At 45.9% G+C, this 26238-nt stretch overlaps 1 protein-coding gene across 1 annotated transcript; it reads right to left on the bottom strand.

Annotated features, from left to right (window-relative positions):
* Nucleotides 1-626: 626 nt before the first annotated feature.
* LOC109854593 lies at nucleotides 627-25184 on the bottom strand (the record flags this gene model as incomplete). The annotated part of the gene is made up of 6 exons (XM_020427833.1): nucleotides 627-2093; nucleotides 2188-2364; nucleotides 2650-2812; nucleotides 2986-3191; nucleotides 3428-3595; nucleotides 24970-25184. Coding segments are annotated over 6 exons (1133 nt in total), but the record flags the coding sequence as incomplete, so codon positions are not given.
* Nucleotides 25185-26238: the final 1054 nt, after the last annotated feature.

Here is a 26238-nt window from a genome sequence, read left to right on the forward strand (position 1 = left end):
CACCTTGCGCGGGAAGCGGTCTAGCGTATTAGCGCTTGATGAGTTAACGAGTTACGTTACGCGTGTTGATTTCTCTCTAAATATAACAAATTTTTTTTTTTGTTTGTTTGTTTTTATGCCATATACCCACCACCACGTTGGACCCAGTTACGCGACTGCGCTGGCAGTAATTTGCTCTTGTCTTCGTCACATTTAAAAATCTATAAACGCGCTCTCTTTCCCTCTCTCTCTCCAAGCTGACATAATGTCGATATCCTCAACGCTCTTCCCTCTATGATCGTTCGCACATTTGTTTTCTAATCGCTAATTAAATTATCGCAATAGATCGTAACGATGAGATTAGAACAAGTTTCTCTCGAAATCGGATATTTTAACAAAGTTCTCCTGTTTCCTCCTCTTCGTTTCGGAATATCGACATTGAAGCAGCACCTCGTTTTCAAATAAACTAATTAACGTTTTATAATTAACGTTTACGTTATATAATAGGTTACTATCTGAACGCTCGCACACGTCGCATTTATTCGAGTCGCATATCGCATCGTAGAGATTAACAATCTATTTATTCGCAGCAGGTCTTTGCGAGCCAATTTTTCAGGCTTTGATTTTTTTTTTTGTTTTTTTTTTTGTTTTTTCTAGTAAACACGCTACGTGACGAAATTAAATATTTTTACATCTACGATGACAACGACCCATTTGCACGCATTCTCAACGGAAGCTATATATAAACCAACACACCTATGTATGTCTTATCAATCGGACGGCAGATCGCCTCGCTGGTGGCGGATGGATATCCGCCAGGCGAGAGCTAAAATCTTGCGTGGGGGGAAAAACTGACGACCGTAGTTTTTTTTTTCAGAACAACAAGCAAAAAAAAAACACGCAGAAACATTAACAATTGCAAAAGAAAAACCTGAAAAAAAGTGACACGCTAATATCACTGGAGTATTTGATTGAGTTTTTTTTTGTTTTTTGTTTAACAGAGAGAGTTTTTACGTGTATAGCGTTGAATTAAACTTAAACCTAGCTAGAGAATATGAGAACACACACGCGAACAAAATTCGGTTAAATTAATGAGATAAAATCGCGACTGGGGGGCAGTGCTTTCGCGAGTATGATAAGTACTTGGTTAGGACAGCGTATACCGGACTAGTTGTACAGTACAGTATGTATATATATGTATATATATTATTACGTAAATAAGAGTTTTAATATTATAAAAGAAACGCGCGCGCGTAAACTTTTATTAGCTAAACTTTCTCGACGCGGAGCGAGTCGTATATCGATTTGTTTAAAAAAAAAAAAAAAACGTTCGGAACTAGGTTTCGCTAAGGTTTGCAGTTCGTTCGTTACGCGGACGGAACAGTCGTTGATCCCAAGTACGATGTTTTTTTATTTCTGACACGATGGTTCAAGCAGCAGTGGAAGCTAATGTTCCGAGACGAAGGGACGGAGGACGGGGGGAAAAGCGTTTCAAAAGAAAGGAGACAAGGAAAAATTCGATATATTTAGGACTCGACCATCGTCAAAATTGTCGTCGAATTACCTTCGAAGCGCACCGCTCTCTCTCTCTCTCTCTCTGCTAGCTGAGGGAAACAATTCTGCGAAACATCGAATTTAAGCGGTAGCATCGCGGCAGCAGTTGAGCAAAAAAAAGTGTCGAAGTTTCGTTCGTTTCGCTTCGCCGCGTTGCGGTGACTTCGCAGATCGTGGCTCTCGGATTGACCTTGCGTCACAGAAAACAAAACTAGTTTAATTAATTTTTTCGCGTGGATTCTGAGTTCGTTCAGAGGAGACACGCGATCGCGCCGCGAGGAAGCACGAGGCTCCGAGGCCGGAAGCTCGAGTCTAAAATGATCGATCTCGCTCGCGGCAGATACGCGAGATAGACTTTAGCTACTGTGGCTATAGGCAGTGTTCGTATACGGTCCGCTGTAAATGGACGATCCCGTCGTGGAAACGCTCTTGTGTCGTCTCTTGACGAGCAGCACCAAAATGGCAGCCACCACGGCCAGCATGAGCACGAGACCGGCAATGGCGATTCCGATAGCGAAGCTCCTTTGCGATATGCAAATGATATTCGGATCGTCGATAGCCTGAAACATAATCGGGAACGAGGGAAAAATATTTCGCTTCCGTCTCCATCGGCGATAAGTTGTTTCGCGGAAATAACTCAGTTCCTCAACTCACTCTTTCCCTGAAGACGTCGTCGGTAAAATCCTTGGAACTCACGTCCGAGGCCTCGTTGACGTACAAACCGCTGTAAACTTCGATGGTGGCCGGGGTGCCGTCCAGACCTTCGACGCTCCTCGTTACGTCGGTGACGGTGTCTCTGCGCCGTCTGGCTATCGAATTGCACAATGGCGGCTGCGAAAAGAGAAGAAAGAGATCGTTTCCCTCAACAAAAAAATTCTCTCTCTCTGAGATACAATTCTCGAATTCATGATCAAACATCAGCTAACATCGTGTGATATTGCCGAGCAAGTTCAAATCTGATAATTGAGTGAGGTCAGAGCATTTATTTTCGAGCGATACGCGTTTACAGCGCGAAATCGTTAAAAGATGAGATAAACATGTACTCTTATAATAGTCTTCACGGAATCATTAGTCAGGCTAGCTGACGCTTATATATATTATAAATGACAGCGGTACCGTATTACTGCATCCTCCGCCATACTTGACGCACAGCCTAACGTTGCACTGATAATACACGCTCGCCGTATACGGAAACTTGTGCGCCTGGAAGTTCACCCTGGCCTCCGTTTTGTCCTCGCTGTACGTGAACTGTCCCATGATCTCGCCGTCGACCGGACAACTGCGAACAAACGCGCAACACACAATTTTCATTTATCTCGAACGAATAAATTTCCAATCGAACCACACGCGTTCGCGTATTTTTATAAAATTTCCTCTTTTTTTTCCCAATCTTTCTTTTTTATTTTTTGTACAAGATTCTTTTTTTTCTCTTACGTAAACTCTATAGCTTACCCCTCGTCGTTTATGAGCCGCTGCTCGCCCCATCCGAGACCGTCGCGCACCAAACAATCGGAGATCTTCAGACCGAACATCTCTTGTTTGTCGATGCTGATCACCAGGGTCAACGGATCGCCGATCTTCACGTTCTCCGCCACGTGATGCTGCGTCGGATCGCCGCTGAAAATCTTCATCGTGCATCCGGGCATCGGCGCGGTCGCCTGCGATCAACAATTTTCACAATTCAAAAGGTGATTCTTCTCTTTTACGTTCTTCGTAAAAAATTCGTTTCGTTCGGAGAACTGGTTTTAATATAACACGATTGGGAAATAAATTTTATTGCAACACGCGCGACATGTATTAAACATTTAGATCGAACCGTGAGAAACCTGATGCAAATTTTTTCCGGATCTCTCTCTCTCTCTCTCTCTTTCACGTCGAAAGGAAATTTAATTACCTGTAACGGCAGAGATTGCAGCATGGACACGTGGGTCTGATCGTTCGTTACGACTTTGTCACGCGTCTGGTACCTACATCTCACGTGGAAGCCTCTACCCTGATTCGTGACCAGCTTCAGATGCGGCTGGACCACTATGGTGTTGAAATACTCGATACCACCGTCGTCCTGCGAAACAAAAGCCTCGGTTAGTTTCGGAATTCGAACGACGACGCGCGCAACAAAAACACATCCTATAGGAAGTAATTTCTATCTCTTCCCATCTCCATTTGTTTTACCCCAACGGTTAATTCAATTTATTTTCTTCATCTATAACGGAACGGATTCCGGTCTGATGTGGAGGCTAGGAAAAAAAAAAAAAACAAACTCGCGAAACAAAGACCGTAAACGTTCGGCTGAAATAGCGAGGTGAGAGAACCACCGGCCATTGTTTGCTGGCCGGCCGTTGCGTATCCGTGTTTCGGTGCCGCGCGCGGGTGTCGCAATACATCCCCCTTCTCCTCGCGGGGAGAGTATTTTACTGTCGTTTTCAGGGAGTATAAAGTGATCGCGCGCGCGTTTCTCCACTTTCAATGTTGCGGCACACAACAAACCGTCGTCGTCGTCGTCGTCGTTGTCTGTCCTTGCATCCCGCCGGCAAAAACCGGACCACTGCGCGCGAAGGAACGTTTTCTGCTGCGCTCTTTCTCTCCGCACACACCGCTTCGATTCCGTCTCGCGCCCGAGATACCCCAGAAAGGAAATAGCTACACGTAATTTACATTCACATGCCGTTCTCTTTTTCTCTCTCTCTCTCTCTCACTCTCTCTGTCTTGCGAATAACGATCGCGCTTTCTTTCTCAAAAATCTGCGAGAAATCCCGAGAGAGAAGTTGCAATTTTCCCGATCATCTTCTCGAGATCGTCGTGAGAAAAGTCGCCTCGTTTTTTTTTTTTTTTTTTTTATCGCGACAGCGGCAAACCGTTTTTACTTCTATGTATCGCATGACTCGAAAAAAAACTTCCGATATCGATCACGCAATTACTTCACTTCGAGGTGCTCATTAGGCGTTTCCCTCGAGACGTAGAGCCAATCATTACTTCACCTTCGGAAGTAATGACTGTTGCACCTCTCCTCAAATGACTTACTACCAGGGCGCCTTTATTCAAACAAAATCGTCGATTACTAATTTAGTCTCTCTCTAATCGTTTCCTCGTATCGTTCCGTCGCGACCGCAGGTAGATACGATTTTAAAGCAGTTCCCGGAGATCCGCCGATCGCCGATTTCAGTGGAGCCGCCGCCGCCGCCGCCGCCAGACGACCGGTCATTAGTGTCGACTATGATCGCTAATGAAGGCGGTAATACGGTAATCAAACGACTCCCCGCCATTTCCGACGGACACAATGAATGTAATCAGGATAATAATCGTTCTCGGGGACGATGATCGCGCGTCCTCCTCCTCCGGAGGAGGAGGACGCGAGGGAGGCCGGGCGTAGGGTTACCTCTTGAAAAGGAGAGGTGGATCCGCTCTATTCGGGAGTAATTCGACGGTACGATAAAACTCAAACGATTTCTCGATCGCGCGCGAGATATTACACCAGAGGTCCATTACACGCCGTGGCTGTAGTAGTAATATACCGCTTGTAATTCGCCGTTATTATACACGCGGAACGGAGCGCGCGTGTGTATATCGCCCGTGTTACAAATTTGCATGCAAAATTATTGCGTCGATAGCATGCTCGCGCGTGCTTAACCTTGCGATGAAATTTCTCTACATTAATCCCGTGTTACAATCGTTCGAATCATTACGTGTTGTCGCACATTAATAAAAATTATAGTCTGTATAAAAATAGAAAATTAAAAGAACAAGAGAGAGAGAGAGGTTTGTTAAGAAAAAGTTAAAAAATTTTAATCAACCGGAAAAGAAACACGAGTCTTTAAATGACATTTCCCATCCCAACCCCCCTCCCCTCGAAAGCTGCAATTCTACTTCTTCAACTCAGAAGTCAGCCTTTTGCTGCGCTAAATAATTCGCTGCGCGAGCGAGACTGTACACGCTGCGTTAACAAGATACTGAATTAAATCTCAAGGCCGAAGAGGGAAAAGAAGAAGAAGAAGAAGAAGAAGAACAAGAAGATCTCGAAGCGCTTTAAGTGTAAATCAGAGTATTCTCGTCGCGCGCGTATCGTCTCGCGAGAATGTACGATCGAGAGTACGGACGAGAAGAGGCGAGCGAACGCTGATGCTGCAAATTCCTAGATGAGCACCGGGTATATCGGGCAGGCAACGACCTTCGGCGCAGCCTCTCAGCGTTCGACCTCAGCAAGGATACTCGCAATCTGCGGTGCATCGGCCCGGAGAGAGAAAGAGAGAGAGAAGAGAGAGAGAGAGAGAGAGAAGAAGAAGAAGAAGAAGAAGAAGAGATCCAGCTCCGGGAGAGACGCGGGTCGGATCGTCGACTTTACGTTTTACACCCACCTAGCAACCGGCGAGGCGGGGGGGGAAATATATCCCGACCGCGGCATTATTACAGCGGAACGTGGGCGGGGAACCGGGTCCCGGTGGCTACGGTTACAATCCTGGCCGCGGTCTTTTTCCTGCCGCATACCAACCACGCGCCAATAGCAGGACACTGTCACGCGATACGCGAGGCTTCGCACACAGGCTCCTCGCCAAACAGGACCAAACGCTCTCTCTCTCCGAGCGCGCTCGGTTTCTCGTTTCTTTCTTCTGTCTGTCTCTCGTCGCGTATCCCGTCGACCATCCCCGTACTTCACGGTTTTGCATTTTTTTTGTTTTTTTTTTTTACACGCTATTTTTAGCGTCTGCAGAAGAAACGCCGCGTGGACACACATAGAGCGCTTCGCGAAGCGCAAAGCCAACGACCCCCGATGTGAATCGACTCGCCGCCGCGCTTCAATTGCAGACAAATCGCGAGAATCATTACGAAGGTCAGTCGGCCTGTGCACCGTGTGCCAGATGCTCATTTCTCGCAGAGATGAGGTCACCGGGGTCCCATTCTCAATTAATCCAATACGCGGCGCGTTATGTAACAGGCCGGTTACCGTCGTAACCCGCGGTGTTTCGATCGTTATTGCTCGAATCGATTCCTCGTAGCGAAAGTCACACTGACGTTTCCCCGCGTTTTTGCGCGTCCTCGTGGATTAGAAAAAAAAATTAGATATTTTTTTTGCGAGATTACGTCAAATCACTGACCGCGAAATATCCCGTAGTCAGTTAATTCGCTTTGTCAATCAAAACGCATTTTCTTTGTTTCTTGTGTTAAAAAATTTTCGCATTTAATTGCGTCTAACAAAAATCTATTGTTGTTGTTATGATTGTTATTATTATTCAAAGTATCGGATCTGTGCGATAATAAGAATCGATCTTATGTACGCAAATACGTACGTTTCGCGTGCAATTTCACGGTGCCGATCCTTCCGAGGTGTATCCATTACGTGTGTACACATCCACGGCTTCCGACGATCGATGATGATCATCGGCACGCACGTACGCGCGCGCGCGCATGAACCATAAGCGTTTCTGCGCGCGCGAAGCAGATCTCATCAGATCCGTCTGAAGTGTTTTGCGTGTCACGACCTGTGCTTCGCGCGGCGCAATTTATCTCTCGCATCCAATCCTCTTCCACACATCCAGGAAGACGCGATTGCGATTTTTGTTTTTTGTTTTTTGTTTCTTTTTCGTCAAAGAAACGCCGCGCGATGCCGATTATCGAGAATATAACTCGCCTACGCAATCGCGCGCGCGCGCAACAGGAGAAGCGAAACAAAAAAAAAACGACAACGGGGATCGGGGAAAAGCCGGAGAACGTCCAGCGGGAAGAAAGGGAACGTGCGCGAGCGTGTATTGCGTTTTACACGTGACAGCCGTGTAATAAGCACAGGAGAGCGCACGGGAGATCGGCTAATGCCGGGAAATTGCTCGACGCCTACTTAATCGCGAGTCTTTTATCGTCTTTTTCGCTCGCGTCTCGACGTTTATGTTTTTTTTTTTTTTTTTTTTTTTTTTTTTTTTTTTTTTTCGAAACTTCGATAATTCAAGCCACAAAAATTATCCGCGTTAACGGACGGCACCGCGCTGCGCGAAGAATATACGCGGATTGTTTCGAGTATACGTACGCGTTGCGCGCGTACTACGTTTCCGAGTCGTCATTTTTATTATTCGCACGCGAGCGAGCGATCCTCGTGGCTTCTTTCCCACTGCGATTAGCATCGCACATCGGCGATGTCGATAATAATGAGAAATTTTTATTTTTTTACGCACACACTTCGTGCGTTGTAGCATCGCTCGCACACGTACTTCGCTCCACGGTTGCGGAAATGCGCGCGCCGTGATTAAACTCCGGATCGCGGAGAATTTCCCGTGACCTCTCGGAGAGGAGAGAACATTTCGCGATCAATTCCAGCTTTTGCCGGTCGTGGAAATTTGTTTCTTTTTTTTTTTTTCTTTTTTTTTTTCGAACGCGAAACGCTCGGTCGCGGAGAATCGCGATCGTTTATTTCCTATGGAGATCGTTCACCTGCCCGAGGAGGTTCTCTCTGCTTAAAGGATCTCTCTCTCTCTCTCTCTCTCTCTCTCTCTCTCTTTCTCTATTTCTTCCTCTGGGAGGAAGCGGCACGTCCATTACGGGGGATATCCACTTTCTGCCTTCTGGCATGAATAGAAGTGCGGTAGCTAAGAGGTTCATGCAAATTGGCCCATCAACCGACTCATCAGCACCGCCTTTTCGTCATTATTATTAATGCTCTCGCGAATCTCTTTCACGCGCAGCACTTACATCGGCGTATTACGCCTTAATGCACGGTAGTTTCGTAACGTCGCCGGCGTATTTGATTAAAATAAATATATCTCCGAGAAAACGCGTCCGACACTTGTGTTTATCCCGCGACTTCTCTCTCTTTTTATTTCTACTTACGGATTCTTACGGACTCTTAAAAATTTAAGTTCCAAGAAGAAATATATGACGAACGTTTTTTTAAAGAAGAAGAGGCTCTTCGTCGCAGTCGTTCGAAATACGGTAAACAAATGGCCCCAACGACCGGGCGTGCGGTCGAACGTTTATTGAAGGAATAATTTCTAATTTTAATATTTATTTAACAAATGTCCGGGGCGAGTGGTTTGGAACAAATTAATTGATATTTTTAATTATCGACAAAATATATTTCACATTTATAAAATTATTACCGATGCTCCGCGATGTCTCTAAAACCGATTTGTTTTAACCTTCCGATTTCTTCAAGTTTGGTTGTCACCGTCGAGTCGTGGAAAATGTTAAATTCGCTGATTTCAAATTTATCGATCAAAGTGCGGCGGTGTACGTAATTACATTTTACGTTGCGCATGTACACCGGTATCTCGCACATCGCGCCATACCACTTGCACCGCCCAGGATGTTTTTCTCGTGCTCTCGAGAAACACGAGCAAAACAGAAAGAGGAGAGCTAACGGCATTCGAGGCGAAGATGCATGTTTAAAACCCCCGACTTATCACTGCATCCGCTACAGGCTGCAGCGTACCCACATCCGCGAATCGCACATACTGCGTCCGAGCAGGAAGCTGGTCGCGCTTGACTATATTGCAATTATATACAATAATTCATATACGCGCAGCAAATAAACCACCGTCTCGCGAAGTTAGTCTTCGCGTCCGTTTGTTGCCTTTAAACCGTACGCGGTTCAATTTCTCCGACCGAACTCCGTTCCCAACAATGTGTTCCCACACGAATTGCGTCACGATGACTGGCGCACGTAGTCGAAATTGCGAATCGGGAATTGCTGCGGTGCGACGTCACGCGTGACTCGCACGAAAAGCGCGCGGAATAGCGAAAACGAACCTTGAAAAGATTCAGAAATCCAATTAATTATCTCTCGTTTTCTAATCAACTGACGTCATTCTTGCGCGAATTCTTAAGCGTCGAATCGCGTCGTAAAAGTAGTCCAAAAAACTAGCCCCGAAAAACGTCCGCGAACTCGTCGATGACCGCGCGATTCTGATGCGTACACATCCCGCGCGTCTCAATGAAAAAAAAAAAAAAAAAACCCCTACGTATACCGTAACGCTAATTCCGCCGTAAACCAGGAAGCCGCTAAACTCCTCATTAGTCGAGGCAATTTTCTCATGCACGACACAGAGAGAGAGAGAGAAAGAGAGAGAAACAACGACGCCGGCGAGGTATCGCATGCAAACGCGGAGTGTGTCTTGTGTCTTTCGGGCTATGATTTACGCGACGACGCGATCGTGCCAGATGCTAATGCCCTGTTCGCGCGCGAGAGGGAACGAGGAAAGGAAAAAGCTTCGAGCGACTAACGGGATCCGTGATTGGAAAATCACAGAGTTTTTCTATACGCTCACGTCGAGCGGGGAAAATTATGTCAGACCACAACGCGTGCGTGCGTGCGTACGTGCGTGCGTGCGTGCGTGCGAACGATCAATCGGACGGACGGGTCCGAAGGAATCGGCGCCACGTTCGCGCGCGAAATTTATCGTCGTCAGAAGAAGCGTAACGAGCTGCGAAGTTTCGCGAAGACGGATTGTAAATGGATGTGTAACAGCACACGGACGCGCCCGGACTCGCCCTGCCTGTGGGGCACATGCACTTATTACGATACATCTCTCATGCGCAGAGCATTTCTCGGGTTCGACGGCCGGTCAGTTGCTTGCGAGCAGCAGCATCCCATCGAAGACGACGAGGAAGAAGGGGGCGCACACACCACCGGCGCGCATCGGCATCGGCCTGTTCCCGGCGTGTTCGCTCTCTCGGTCTCGCTCTTTCCCTCTCACACGCCGGCAACGGCGTACGAACTCCGGCGGTAACCCCGGCGGAGATCGTGACACCTGGAATTTTCGCGCACGACAGCCGCACGTCCGTCATCGAGGACGCGGCGGCGTGCGTCGATCGCGCGCGCGTCAATGACGACCTCTCGCGACTTTTCCCACATTCGAGAAATTCCGTTCCCGCGCGCGAAAAGGACCTAACGGCGAGTTACGCGCGCGAGGGGAAATAATTGTTAAATCTTGTCTTTCGAGCGATTCGCCGAACTTGTATTGATTGCTTTCGAGAAACAGCGCATCAAAAATCGGTCGAGGATATACTTGTGTCGAAAAGATCGCGAGAGAGATCGCTTAGTCACGCGGACGTAAATAAAAACCACGGGCGTGCGAAACAACTTCTCGGAGTGGAGGAAGGAGGAAAATGCGCGAGACGTGAAAAAATGCCGCGAAACGTTTGATGCGCTCATCACCCTTCGAATATTCCGCGCACGCAACATCCCATCCCCGCTGCATCTCTCTCTCTCTCTCTCTCTGGAATTTTCGCGCGACCGATCCCCTGGAATTCCCGTTCGAAATATGCGCGCATCGCTAAAAATAGCAGCGCTCATCCCGGGATTCTCCTCGCACCCCTCTCCCCCCCCCCGCGCGCTACCATTGCGGAGAGAACAGAACGCGTTGCGGAGCGGTAGTCGTCGAATTATCTTCAAACCTGTGTCTATGTCAGAGCGTCAATTGCACGGTTAAACCGAGAATCGGCGTCGTAAATACGAGCTAACGGTCGAGCGTGCGGACCCCCGGTTGGATATTCTGTGTAATTATCGGGCGCGGTCCGTTCGCGCGAGGAGAGCGAGCGAGAGAGAAAGATCGACAAAAAAAAAAAAAAAACTGCACGCGGAGCTGGTTCGGCGGTTGTGAATAATAATCGCCGCCTACGTTCGACGCGAGGCGTCTTCGAAAGGTTTTATTTTTATTTTTCTACATGAAGAACTTCGAGAGCCGCGTGAGATCTTCGACTCTCGCTGAGAAGGGCGTAAAGATAAGAAAAAAAAAAAACAAAAAAAATACGAGAATACTCCTCGCGAGTGAAGAAAAATACGCTCCGTAAATTGCCGCGCGCGAGAAACACACTATTGATCGTGAAATTTGCGCAGAGGATTTGGAGCTGAGTGTTATATTGCACAACAGAAACAAATATGTACGTTGACGCAATCTCGGTATTGCGTGTCACACATCGCGCGCGGTTTGGCCAAACGCACGCACGCGCGCGCGCGCGAAGTATGTCAATGAAATTCAAAAGTGTGACTCGCCAGCGTGCGTAGCAATGAAGCGAGAACGTAATGTTGCATCGCGGCGCGCGCGCGTGCAACGTGTGACATCTGCCGTGATGTAAGGACGGGAAAAAGTGACGTGAGGTCTCACGCGTCGATATGCGTTTTGTAAATTTACTTTTCTCTCGCGTAATATGTAATCTCTTCGCGCGCATTCAAATATCAAAGTCCAATAACGTGTCAATATTAAAAAAAAAAAAAAAAAAGAAATTTAATGAATTCTAATTTCCAGACCAAGGTTTTCATTGTCGCGGACGTGTGGGCGCGAGGACGCGCGTCCGTGTAAGGATTCAACGACCTTTTTTAATCCTCGAACGAAAGTCGTCGGAAAGACTGTCTCTATTGCGTGGGCGACACGACGACGTGCGGGTAGTTTTTATTTAGGCGCGATCTCCCCGAAGACTCGTCCTTGCACGAGTCTCTCTCTCGCCTTTCCGAAACAAATCTCCTCGAAATTCTCCCCTCGGGGCTTCGCTAACTAATTCGGAGTCCTCCTTATACAGCAGCGCGCGTTGTTACGATTCGAAAGGCGGTTTGCGCGAGAAAATGACTGGCACTTGTAGTAAAGCGCCGCGATATCCCCGCGCGACCACCCACACACATTGGATTGCCGCCACCGTAGTAATAGTTTGACAAAGTCGCGCGCGATCTTGCGACACGCACTCCGCGCGCGCTTTCACGCCGCGAACAAACGTCATCGACGGTTTCGAACGACCGTCATTTTTTTTTTTTTTTTTTTTGTCTCTGCAAGAAGAGNTTTTTTGTCTCTGCAAGAAGAGCGAAACCTCCTCGTCGTATCTTACTTTCAATATGAAAGTGACATTCGGTGTGGAGAGTGTTTTTTTTTTTTTTTTTTTCTATATCGACGGAGAACGAGATGCAAATTTAAGCGAGGTTGAAGTTCTTTTACTTCGTCACTCTGATTTTTTTCTTCCGATCGCGAAAAAGAGAACGGAGAAGTAATTTCTCTTCTCTCGAAGAGAACTCTCTCTCGTTCGCGGTTCGAAGCGAATAAATCTCTCTCTCTCTCTTTCTCTCTCTCTCTCTCTCTCTCTCTGGAAGATGATTATGCGCGTGGCGAGAAAAACGAGCTAATCGTTATAAGCATTCTGATTATACGCACTTCACTTCCGCAATCAACGTCCGTGGAGGTTGACTATCGGCGCCTATACGCGATATTTCTCCCGATCGTCTTCGCTGCCAGCCAGTTTTACGGCGGCGGCAGTTCGTCATCGCGTAAGTGACGGCTACTCCTTTTCCTTCCTCTCTCGTTCAGGAGGCAAAATACCGCGGCGGATGGGGAGGAGGAGAACACGGAAGATAAGTGGAAGAGAGGAGAGTTGAGAAAGAGGGAGGGAGGGAAAAAATGGATTGCAAGAAACGAGGTAACGACGACGAAAAGGAAGAGTAAGGGGAAGATGCGAGGCAATACGATGCGCTTGCGCGCGCGGCCGAGCTGCACGAACTTAATGACGCGAGGCACTCGAGGGGGGAAAATGATTTCAGCGTGATCGTCGTGGCGCGCGATTATTATTCCCTCTCTTCATCGGCCACGGCTTTTCTTCGAGAAACATCTTGATTTTGTTTCTCTCGTATTTTCTTCTTTGTTTTTTTTGTTTTTTTATTTGTTTAATCTAATATTTCTTGGCTTTCTTCGCCCGTTCCTTCGTTTAATTCGCGTCCGATTGTTGTTCTGTGACTAATCGGCGGCTGAAATATTTTTCGCGTGCGTCCTTGCCATTTCTCACATCTCGTCCTTTTAGTCAAGCGAGAGAGAGAGAGATAGACGAGTATATTATACATATGTATGACGAAATATACAAATATTAACGCGCTGTTGCGCTATCCAGTCGGAAACAACGGTGATCTCATGCTCATTAATGCCTTTCGCATAAAAATATGCTCGCGCATATCTCCGAGAATTACCGTTATTCCCTTTTTTTTTTTTTTCCCACAAGTAATGGTCACAGGACTAAACCAGCTGCTGACGTTATGGCTGGTCAGGAAAAACAGCTGTTTTCATTCTCTTCGATTTTTTTTGTTTTTTTCTAAAAAATTTATAGATTGCTGAAACTCTCCGATATATTCTTCGCCGCTCGTTCGCTTTCCGACGCTCGCGGCGGATTTCAATCTCATGAGAGAATTCTTCCTAGTAAAATTAATATCTTTCTATAACTACTGATTTCTAACTTTACATATACAAGCGATTTGTTGCGATTATAATTTTTAAATAAATATATCTCCGATTAATCGAGACGTTTATTAAATCGTGTCGCGTGACGTTTTCTTTTTGATTCTCTTTTTGTGATAGCAAATTGTCGCATCTCTCTGCGTGTGCAATATCTTCGTCGCGGATTTGTTTACAGAATTGAAAGGTTCCCGCGCGCGGTTTATTCACGCGAGGAGGATATCCCAGCCGTGAACTTCCTCCTCCTCCTCCTCCTCTTTTATCCTTGTTCAAGATAAATCCCAGCTATGAGCGTCACGACGTATAACTTAATCCCTTGACCTTTACTGAATCCCCCGGAGCCGAGGTTTCTGATCTTCCGGATAGTATCTATCCGGCGAATTTATGGGAAACGCCGATCACACAACGGCAACGGATCGTTTCCCCGGGAAGAGTCGCAACAAGGCATATCCGATAACACCGCGAATGAAACTCTCCTCTCTTGGTTTGTCTCTATAAGACGACGATTCACGCGCGCTGATATACCTCACTTTATATAAAATTAATTATATAACATCGATGATACGTTTTTATACATAAATATATTTTTTTTTTTAACTATCGTTTAATATCTGTCCGATGTGATAAATCGCGGCAGGTCTTTAATTTTCTGAGTCAACAAGTTTGCAAACACGCGTTTCGCGCGTTGTCTCTGTGATGATGATTAATATAATGAGCGCGCGCGTGGCGTATATTTATATAAATATAATTTTAATGTAAATTTAATTTTGTAACGTCGACAATATGTTATAAAAAAAAAATCATCATCGTTTCCTCGAAGCGATATAAATCGCGGCTGCGTCGCTCTCTCTCGTCTATGAGTCAACGACGACGGGTATTTGTATGAGACATTCGGGAAAAAAAAAAAGAAAAAAAAACTAAAAAGAAACACGTGCAAACATCTCCGCCGCGCTCGGTCTTCTTTTAAAAAAGAACCGGAGAACAGTTGGAATGACGTTCCAGGTCCGGTATTTCTGAATAATGCGCGGCACGGCGTTCGCGCTCTCGGCGCCAGCATTGTCCTCCGTGACGGCGACGGCCGGGAAGGCACTGGAGCACCGCCAAGATAGAAAAGAGGCGCCAAGTTCTCTTCTTCGATAAAAGGAGGAGACCGGTCTCTCTCGGAACGGAGCGGAGTTTATACGACGCTAAGTTAGGTTTGTGCTTGCGAAGGAGTCGCGTCCTCAACGCGCGGTTGAAAAACCATCGTCGCTGCGGCGACGGCCAAGGTGCCCTCTTCGCTCTCAGTCAGAGGTCAACGAGGTTGAGAGGACCTATACGTTGATCCATTACACTCTCAGGAGCGCCACGTATAACAGTGGCTCTCATGAGAGCCAAGAAGGATCCTCAGATGGATCGAAGATGTGTGAGAAAAAATGTGAGGCGCATCGAGACACGATCTTAAGTCGTTAAATTTGTTTAAGTTAATTAATTTAAATTGAATTCTTTTAATTAATAAAAAAAAAGAGAAGGGAAAAGTTGGATGAGGAACTTGAAGATGAGAAGTAAATGAGGAAAAAGACGATGGGAAAGAGACAGAAACGTGGAAAAAGAAAAATGTGAGAGACGAGAGAGAGAAGCTATTATATAAAATCTTAAAAGAAACGGAAACGAAGGTCCGAGCGTGGGTTAGGAAAGAATAGGGTATGCGTATGTGTGTGTGTGTGTGTGTGTGTGTGTGTGGATATGAGTTAAGGTAGTGGTTAAGATAGTTATTAAGTTATTACGTAAGATGATTGCAACCCCAAGAGGGATACAAACCGTCGCAATAAAAAATTTTCCACCTCATCTATTTAATTAATAATTTATATACGAGAAGTCGCAAAAACGAATTCTCCGACGACTGCTCCATCGGGAGATAAAAACCGATCGATTTCGAAAATCGAACGGAACGTCCGTTAAAAATTCATCGATCCGTTCTTTTCTCTCCCGAGAGAATTGGACGCGTCGGAATATTTACCGAGTTAATAATAAAACAAAAATAGAAAAAAATAAAAAAAAAATAAATAAAAATCCACTAAGGCGAGATATTTAAATGCGCGGCTCAAACCGCAGACTCACGAGTCGTTTGTGAAGAAGAGTTCTCGAGAAGAGCGGAGGAGACGCGCGCGCAACACCGTCGTCGTTTTATCCGCTGTGTGCAGCGGAAAGCGAGCACCTTCCTCTTCGAACCTTCCCCTTACAAGGTTCGTAGAACCTCTCAGTCGTCACGTATGCAACAGTGATTCTCAATTCGTTCTTCGAGGAACGCCTTCGAGATCGATCATCAGTTTGCGCGCGCAACCTTGACCAATTTCTCCGCGATCGCCTCGTCAATTCCGCCACGTGTGTATATTGAGTTAATCTCCGAAGCACGCCCGAGATTTGAATGCGAAATCAACAATGAACGGGCGTGTTCGACGGCCTCGCGTCGCGTTGCGTTGCGAAACTCGAGCGACGCGCGGATGACGGCGGAGGATGAGGCCGAGAGCGTAGAGAGAACGCAACAATCTCTCTCCCGATCTTCGCGTTTATCGCTTCTCGCGATCTTCATTTATTATATTCGCATCGCGACGAGTGAATCGATGATGATCATTCCTCTCAGCGGGTGCGCTGAACTCGTGACCATCGTGAAAACGTAACGGATGGCGTAACGGTGTTACTATTAGAGGCGTAATGCGCGCCATGACAGAGAGAGAGAGAGAGAGACGCGCGCGTGTGCGACGGCGTGCATTAAAATGCTCCGCGTGTGACTTTTTTGCGCCCGAGCACAAAAGGAAGTGTCATTACAGCGCGCTCGCAGCAACCGTCCGTCGTCGCGGCGCGAGCTTTTCCCCTCGGGGAAAAAACCGCGCGAATTAACAGACCTCGATTTTGCGGCGCGCGAAGAGCGGTAACGAAAATGCGCAAAATACCCGTGGCCCGTTATTCCGCTCGTACATCATTCGCAAAGTGGCCGTCGTGACAATCGTTATTCATCGTCATTATTGCTCGTTTGTAACTACGCGACATTACGAGCCATCAAAATGTTTATCCGTTACATGCCCCCGACGCAACGCGCTACTTCATAGCGTCCCGCGTCCAGCACTCGCTGTGAAATATATATATAATCGAAACTGTGCGGTTGTGACTAATTAATTATCACACACGCACGCACACGCGCGATCAATTTGTAAAACGATTAGGGATAGAACTCGGAGGTTTCCTCTTACGAGGATTTTACAAGGATTAAATTTTATCGCGTTTCTTTACAAGTATTCAATTCTCCTTTAACTACTCCGTCGAGTGATACGCAATTAATTAAATCCTCTCCGCCAATGTATTCCGAGATCTCTTTAGAAAATAGCGAAAGCTGCGTATTTTGTATCTGTCGTTTATGGCAAAGTTTATCGGCCGGAACGAGAACTCTCTCTCTCTCTCTCTCTCTCTCTCTCTGTCTCTCCTTCTTTCTTTCTCTCTTTCTCGCTTGACTCGTTTCAAGAAAAGCCATTAATTCCCGGGTTTCAAAGATACTCCCGTGTATCGCGATATAGTATATATATATATATATATGTACATGCGAGCGGGATAATCGCGAGATGACCACGTTGCGCATCAAGCGAGAGAGAGAGTCCTTTCTTACGATGCTTCCTGACGCCAATGATTATACACACGACTTCGTATATAAGAGCGCAAAATTACAGCCGCCCCACGCCTCTCCCTTTAACGTTGACGTTGATCCTTGAGAAAAATTTTTGTTTGTACATTTTGCAGCCTGTATCGCGCGCGCGCTTAAACGTTTCGTATATATATATAGTATATACACGTATAATCTCTGTACTTTGCTCGTTCGAAAGAAAAAAATCGAAACGAGCATTGTGTATCAGATGGATGCGAAACATTTAGCCAGAAATTACCATATCCAATTTACCGTCTCGCTCGAAGGACGTTGAATTAAAAATTTTGGTTTTTTTTTTTTTTTCTAAGAATGGACGTTAAAAGACACGGTTGTATCGCGACGAAGAGTGCACATATGCGCGTTCGTTTAAAACTAAAATCTGTTATTATAAAACCAAAATCCGTTCTCCTCGGTTCTCTCGAGATTCAAATCGTCTCTCGCTGAAGTTCAGTTCCCTGCTGAAGTTTTCCCGGGAAGTTTAATCACACCGGACCTACTCCGCCTATCGAGTTCGCAATGTATCAAGGGTGTATCGCAGTTTTCCCCCCTTTTCTTCCTCTCTCCCCCCCCAGAAGACGATAAGTTCAACAGAAAGGACTGTCGCTAAAGGGGGAGAGGGAGCGCTCGAGCGCGGGGTAAAAGCGGCGTGTAATTTCCACGAGAGAGCCTCGAGCTACGATTTTACAATTTAATTGGGCCTCGAGGAGAGGAACGGCGGTTCGTCCGCATATAACCGATGGTTACCTCACTACTAGGAAGATATTATCCGGTCTTTCTATATCCTGTGCCGGAGCGCGCGGGGGGCAAGGGCACACACTGACGACGATATGTGTGTGGTTGTGGGGCGCGACGAGAAGACGCGCCGCGCCGTCCCGCTGCGTAAAACGCACACACACGGAGATGCGGATTCTCCGTCCGGAAAGAGGATGAACGCTCCTCCGCGCGTTCTCTCTCTCTCTCTCTCTGGGCGTGCGCGAAATTACCACTCCGACATTGAAATTCCACGGTTCTCCGATTGGAGTTTCCTGCTTTTAGAGACGAAGCTTAAAGTTTCTCGTAGATACTCGATATTTGAGAAAGTCTAAGGCGCGCAAAATTAATTGCGGTGTTTTTTTCACTCGTTCGATATTCAAAAATTATTTTTGCGTCAATCTGTAATATTGGAAATTTATGAAAAAACGTTTTGGGAATTTTGAAGAAACAGAATTGCGGAGTTTCCGATTTATTTCGAAAGAACCAGTTTTTCTGCGGTTTGTATTTCGTGAAGAGAATTTTGCCAATTAACGCGACGATCTTTCCTCGTGAAAACAAGACGTAAAATATCTGACGTCACTCGTGTATCGACATTTTTTTTGCATTCTTAGTTAATTTTTCTATTTAAAAAAAAAAAAATGCGAATCACGGTAATATCAGTGGAAAAAATGCGATGCTCTCGGTATGTGCGAGCACAGCTCGTCTCGAAAACCTTGCTCTAATGAATGCTGAAAACGAAAAAAACCCGTTATCTTGATGTTGAGCAAACGCGTTTATTTCGTACGAAAGTTCTCTGGGAAACTTGGGAACTCGCGGAACTTTCCATCGCGACGAGGAGATCGTGAAAATATAGAGATGCATGAGAGAGTTAAAAGTGAGAATTTCCACGCATATTACAATCTCGGTAAATATTTATAAATAAAATATAAATTTATTCAACGCGTTGAAATTCTGTCGAAAATTCTTCGTTTTGTAATAATTTCAATTCGATCGGAACTTCAACATTTGGTTTTTTTTTTTTTTTGTCGTTAGCGCAAGACGAAAAATTACGAGAGTTCTATATTTTTATTTTGAGAGAAACGCCGATCTCGGTGTATCTTAAAAATGATAAGCGTATATATATACGTTACAAAGTGTGTTATCTTTCTCTAATTGCGCGTCACATTTTTACAAACAGACAGAACGGATAGACTTCGTGTTACCGCGTAATTTAAGCGCGAACTCTGTAATCGCGATCGCAATAATTCGCTTGTGTATCCGATTAATTGTCGGCTGCCGCACGCACCCGTGTAACGAGGTATGATGCGTTGCGCGCGTATGCAACTGTGCGGTGCATTCGCAAGGCCGTAGCCAAGGACATTCGTGCGGATCGAGGCTGTTGGAGAAACAGGATGCCAGGTTGTTGTAGCCGCGAGCGACGCCTATGCCTACGTTTACACGCGACATGCATACACCCCGTTCGATTTCCGATTTTTTTTTTTTTTTTTTCACGTCCCCATCTCGTGCCTTAGAATCCCGTCGCGCGCGCGAAGCGATTCCGTTAACAATTTTTTATCGAACGCAATCCGATACCTGTCTCGTCTGTGTGTGTGTGTGTGTGTGTATGTGTCACGTCGCAATTTGTAGTAATTGAATCTTGAACACGAGAGTTTGACGTTCGTCAATTAAGAAGCATCGAGAAACTATTAATTCCGAGATTTTTGTTGTCAAGTCGCTCACTCGCTCGCTCGGTTACATCGTCGTCAAGGTGACTTACTTTTTTCGACAGTGACAATAAACATCATAAGGAATTTTTTTTGCGAAACGCCGACAAATTCGCCGATATATGTTTTTGAAACTTTGCATCATAAAAATTAAACGTAAAGATGGAAGCGAATAAAGAGGCACAGGGTAGTGCGTCGCGTTAAGTTCACGCGCAACGAAGTTGCGCCTTTAAAAACGTGACTAAAGTAAAGTCACGTGTTGTTTTTTCACTCCTTCTTCTATATTTCGAGTTTGATTTTCATGCGTTATTTCTGCGACACCTCTCATGTGTATATTATATGGTTTGTAAAGGCGGTCATTTTGTTCCGTTTCTCTTGTGTTATATATACGCGTGTTATTAAAACAAAGGCAAGCGCTGCGGATCAGCGGTGCCGCATACGAGCAGTATGTATTTTCGAACTGGTCTGACTACTTCTGGCGAATTCTTCGGCTCGTATCCTTCGTATCCTTGTGGAGAAGAGAGTTGCCGAGTGGATTTTATATATAGGGATGTTTTATATATCACGAAGATCAACACAGATGTGGTATAAAATTATTTTAAAAAAAATGATAGAGAAAGAAGAGAGAGAGAGTAAAAAAATTTATTAAATAAAATTTGGATTCAAGGACTAATTGAAAATGACGAATGTTTCCTTTCGAGGAGAAAAAAGTGAAACGAAAAGAGGTTCGAAAAACATCGCTGTTACGTGACGCGCAACAGGTTTAACTACACTGGTCCACCTTTTTTTTTTTTTTCGGAAGATCGAGAGAAAGTTTGTCGATTTCGGCTGACGCTTATAATAAATCTCGCGTATTCCGTTTCAGACAAACGAGTCTCCTTCGAAGCGAAAGTCGATAGGATCCTTCTTTTAGAAAGCAATTCAAATTGTCCCACCTTGTAATAACAAATATGTAAATAGAAAGACTGTCTCTCTCTTTTTTTTTTCTTATAATTTATGGTTTCAATACGTGATCTCAAAAATAAATATATCGCGCCGTGTATTTCCGCGATTATAACCGAAACAAGGACGCACCGTCATTTAAATTTATTTTTCTTAATCTTTTTGCATTTTAATGATACACTTGTGTGTCCACGGAACTTCGAGAAAGCAACGAAACCTCGTGTAAGTTGTGTAAGTTGAAACACGCACACACACACACAATCTCTTACAGGATACAGATGAAACCGGCCATGGACTTTTACTTTTGCGGTACCGTGGCGTGGGCAAAGCTCACGTCACTGCCTTCAAGATAGCGACCCACTCGACGTTCTCGACGCTTAAGAGGCCTCCGACGTGGCTAGTAAACTTGCAAATGGGAAAAATCGAAAGGCTCTCTTGCGAGAGACCGTAAAATTCGTAGGACGACGGCGATTTTACATCTCAATTCTCGTAATTTTACGACCGACCTCCAACACGAAGTTATTTATGTGGAAAAAAAAAAAAAAAAGAAAGAAAAACCAAATTTGCACAACCGCGAGAATTGAGAAAAACGCGTGAAAAAAAAAAAAAAACAAAAAAAAAAAACGCAAAGTTGTTGCGAGAAATCTTGCGCCATCGAGACTCCTCCGAGCGAAGATCAAACGCGATAATCGGATTGTGCTCGCGGAGGAGTGCTCGGAAAATCGCAGATCGCCGCGATTCGATTCGACTGCGAAGTTTACTCTCGTTGCGTAAGAAGACACCGGAATCACGTGCGCGCGCTAGAACGCGCACTTGAAGGCGCGCGATATTACGTAAGGATCGCGCCCGATACGCCTTCGCCGTATTAGGACGGCCGCGGCTTCTACCATTTCATTCGGGCTCATCTTACCGCTGTTATTAACTCGCAAAGCAAAAGTCAAACATATAAGTATGTGTTTTTGGTCGCGCCAATGATACACACGTTTTCCTCCGCGTGTTCGTATCTCACGCTGTTGCAGCCACTTGTTCCAAAAATAGCTCGGGGGACCGAAAAAGGAAGGATCAGAAGCGGGCGAGCGAATTTATGCGGGTTGTGTGTTTGACGGCGCGATTTAACACGCGCGCGCGCGCGTGACTTAAAATCCCACCGACGCGCGTGTTCTCCCGACGACGTCGCGACTGCCCACGACGGTGCGCATTCGCGACGCCCACGCCGAGAGATCAGCGGGGGGAAACCGTGGATACAACATACGGAGGTCAAAGACTCCCCCTCACCTTATCTGACCTCGTCTTACGAGCGAGCGAGCGAGCGAGCGAGCGAACGAACGAACGAGCGAGCGTCGTACCGGCGCGAATTATTGTTCCCTTCGGCGTGCCAGCCCTTAAATTATGCGGCTCCTCATGTCGGCGGTAGGTGGCCGGTGCTATTAAACACCGCGAGAGAAGAGAGTTAGACTCGTTGGTCTCTTCCTTCTCGCGCCTCGCGGCGGCCCTTTCCTTCCGAAGGCGTGCGCGCAGGTGACGCGGCGGTTGGTAAATCAAACTGCTGCTTGTGGATAGATGAGCGCCGCGTCGTTTCAGGTACGTTTCTCTCTCCGAAACGAATAATAGTCGGCGAATGCGATTCTTAATCGCGATGCGTTAAACGTTAATGGCACAATTTACCGCTCGGACGGCTCGTCATTCGTCATAACTACGATGCTGCTTCCACCGTTGAAGAAAATATACGATACGGACGTATCGCGCGAAACCGCGCTCGCTTTTGATTCAAGCGTCACTTTGTAACCCCGCCGCCGCGCGGGATATAATAAAAATTAACGTCGAACGTTTGATGAAACTTTATCTTCGTTACCTATCTTCCCGTTTTTGTTTTATTTATTTATTTCATTTTTTTTTTTCTTATATTCTTGATCGAGTTCACGGAATTTCAACTGTGTTAACCGTGATTATCACGGTCGCTTGCGAAACGGCTTCCACATCAGTCGCGTGAATGCGGCGCGCGGAGAGAACGTTTTTCGCATCGCCTCGGGTACTTTCCGAACGTTATTATCGGGGACCGATCGAGGGGGCGAGCGATCCGTTAAGAAGTCAGCGGCTCGGACGGACATATTTCGCCGTCCGACATCGCAGGGAAGGAATGAGAGACAGTAGCTGCGAGCTACGTGCGCGTCTCGTCTCTCTTTCTCTCTCTCTCTCTCTCTCTCTCTCTCTCTCTCTCTCTCTCTCTCTCTCTCTCTCCTTTCTTCCCGATGGTAGAGAAGAGATTGCGTTAATCACACGCCGAATGTGATTAACAGTCGCGCGCGCACCCGGTGATTATTGGCTCTCGTATCGTTGTGGGCGCGGCGGTGTGTTCCAATCCAGTGTTCGACATCAAAAAATTTATGCGAGCGCTTCTCCCGAGTGAGACAAGCGAACAATTAGAGTTCTAACGCGCGTCTTTCGCATCGACGACAGACGCGCGAATGCCGCACCGCATCACCGCGAGGCTAAGCGCTAATACAAAAACTTGAATAATCTCACACGTACAAGATTGAGAGAGCGAGAGATTGCAGGACAGATGATAACTCGGTTGTATCGATGTTGTCAGACGAGTTGTCTCGCTTTTTCTCGGACGTTAAAATCAGCGACGCGTGAAATTTAACAAAAGTGGCAAACGTATGTACTTTCGCCAATAGACACATTCTCACTTTTGTGACAGTTTCGTTCGATTGTTCGATTATCCGCGTTTATTCGCTACTCTTCTCGTTTTTTATCTCTCGGCGTGTCCGAGAGAAAAAATATTTGCTCTCGTCTGAAAAAAAAAAAACAACACCGCTCGGGAGAAAATTAAAGAGAAATTAATTAAAGAGAAAATTAAGGATCGGTCGTAAACCTGTCGACTTTTGCGACGGGTCTTATGTGTTATCCGAGGAGGGGTAAAACCTATTGTCCAGGAAGCGCGGAGCGTCTTCTCTCGCGGCGCATGCGGAGAGGCGAGTCCGGTCACATAACGGTCCAGTTATGGTACGGCGAGGAAGCGATATCTCGTCTCTCTCTCTCTCTCTCTCTCTCTCTCTCTCTCTGCACACGATTCTCTCGTTACACGATCATCCGCCACCATCGTATTATTATTTCCGACCACCGCCGCCACCGCGCGTTGTATGTATTCAATATTTCCTCCTCCTTTATCATCGACGAGGCATGTACGAACAATCATGCGATGCGTGTTGAGATATTCCGACCGCGAAACGTTGTTGCTGATTTGTGTGTTATAAACTCGCGATCATAACGCAACAACAACGTAATGATATAATGACGATAATTACAATAACATTAAACACGATAATGGCTCTTATTAGCGTGACTGTTGCGATAATATCGCGCGCTTTTGCCGTACAACAACACATCCCGCGCGCACAGGATTTCCTTTCCTCGGAACATATCCTCGAACGTTTCGCATTTTATCTCTTTCGTTTGCTGTGCCGAGACCAATTTCAAAATCGCGATCTATTAAAAGAGATTGATGTTAAATAACGTGCAATTGTGCGCGATTGACTACAGTGTGTAGTCATCTCATCCGAAAATAATAATACTATTTTTCGCGATTTAGAGACTCGCGCAGACCCGTAATTACTTTTCCGCTCCCTTCCCCTCTTCCCTCCTCCCTCCTCCCCCGAATCAGGTGTAACGGAGTAAGTGGAGGTATAAATGGAGGCGAAACGCTTGCGCCACGAGATCGCGGGAGTGGAGCACGAATATTGGCGTCCACTTCTGCGATTGAATTGTGCCTTTCGGATAATTTCGATCCGCGGAAAACGTAATTACCGCGAGGTAATATCTCAGCGAGGAAAATTGCGCGGAGCCGAACAGGTGAAGAGGCGATAAATCGAATTAAAACGAATCGTCGAAGGTGCGAGCGAATGACGCAACCGTTTAATAATAGCGCTTAAATCCTTTTCTCCCCTCCGCTCTTCTTCACCTCTGCGCGATGTAATTCCGCGAGAATTTCAAACATCGTCGGTAAATTTGCAAACAGGAAGAAGCGAGAAAACGTTTGCTCGCGACAGAGGAAGGTACCGGATGAGTGTAAAATCGAACGCGCGCAATTTGCTGCGATGCGGTCGTGTTTTCTTGCAACACACACACACACACTCACACACTCATAGAATATAATTACGTAGTAACGGAAGATTCTCACCAGTTCGGTGGGCATAGTGTTGCAGGATCGCAAAGGCAGATTGTACGTGATCGGAGCGGGCTGGCTTCTGTATTCCTGCAAACAGGAGCTGTTCTTTGACAGTCCGCGCGGATAGACCAGACCGTGGAAGTCCGTGTTGCCCTCCGTCGAGATGTGAACGATTATCGACTCGCTCGCACACTCGATCTGCACGGTGCTCGCTATCGTTGCGGTCGCTGCAACATAAAAAACAAAAAAACACACATGTGAAAATCGACTGTGCAAACGCACATTTTACATGTGAGTTTTCGAATGTCCGCGCGAATATATCTAAATTAACATTTCATTTAATTTAAATTTCTATCGCGATAATATATCCTATATAAAAGAGGGCATTTGGACCGAGAAGTGCGCGTTTTGGAGCCGAATGTATCGCATCTATTGTTGCCTCTTTTCCGCGTTGCCGATTGGTTGGTTGGTTGAACGAGCCGAATCGAATCGGTAAGATCGAGAGAGTAAATAATGAAAAACGATTTTGAGACAGTTCGTCGTATATGTAGAGAAAATTAAAAACGTAACTAAAGTCACGTGAGACAGGAAAGAGTAAAAAAACAACACGTGAAAATAACGTGACTGTAATTTATATTATATATAACATTAAATAATACATATTATACATATAATTTATTATATATTTATAATATTATACTTTATATTGTATTATATGTATTATATACATACTACAGTAATGTCACTGACCTTGGCCGCGTGGTCTTGGCGGGGTTATTGACCTCGGCCGCGCGGCCTTGGCGGGGTCACTGACCTCGACCGCGCGGCCTTGGCGGGGCACTGACCTCGGCTGGGCGGCCTTGGTGGGGGAGGGTCACTGACCTCGGCCGCGCGGCCTTGGCGGGGTTATTGACCTCGGCCGCGCGGCCTTGGCGGGGCACTGACCTCAGCCGGGCGGCCTTGGTGGGGGAGAGTCACTGACCTCGGCCGCGCGACCACGGCGGTGTTACTGACTTCGGTCACGTGATTGCGGTATATATATATATATATACATATATATGTATAAATATATACATATATGCGTATGTGTGTGTATTATATATATATAATATATTTTATCTATAATATATGTATATGATATATAATATATGTACATGTGTAATATTTTCTTTTTTACCCTTCTCCCTGTCATGTGTTGTTTTTCCACTTCTCTCTCTCACTATTTTTTGAGTCTGATTTTCATGTGTTATTTTTGACATTTCTCGTAGGTGTATTATATGG

Source organism: Pseudomyrmex gracilis, unplaced genomic scaffold (assembly GCF_002006095.1).
Source record: "Pseudomyrmex gracilis isolate BER0280 unplaced genomic scaffold, ASM200609v1 scaffold_70, whole genome shotgun sequence".
Taxonomy (NCBI): Eukaryota; Metazoa; Arthropoda; class Insecta; order Hymenoptera; family Formicidae; genus Pseudomyrmex; species Pseudomyrmex gracilis.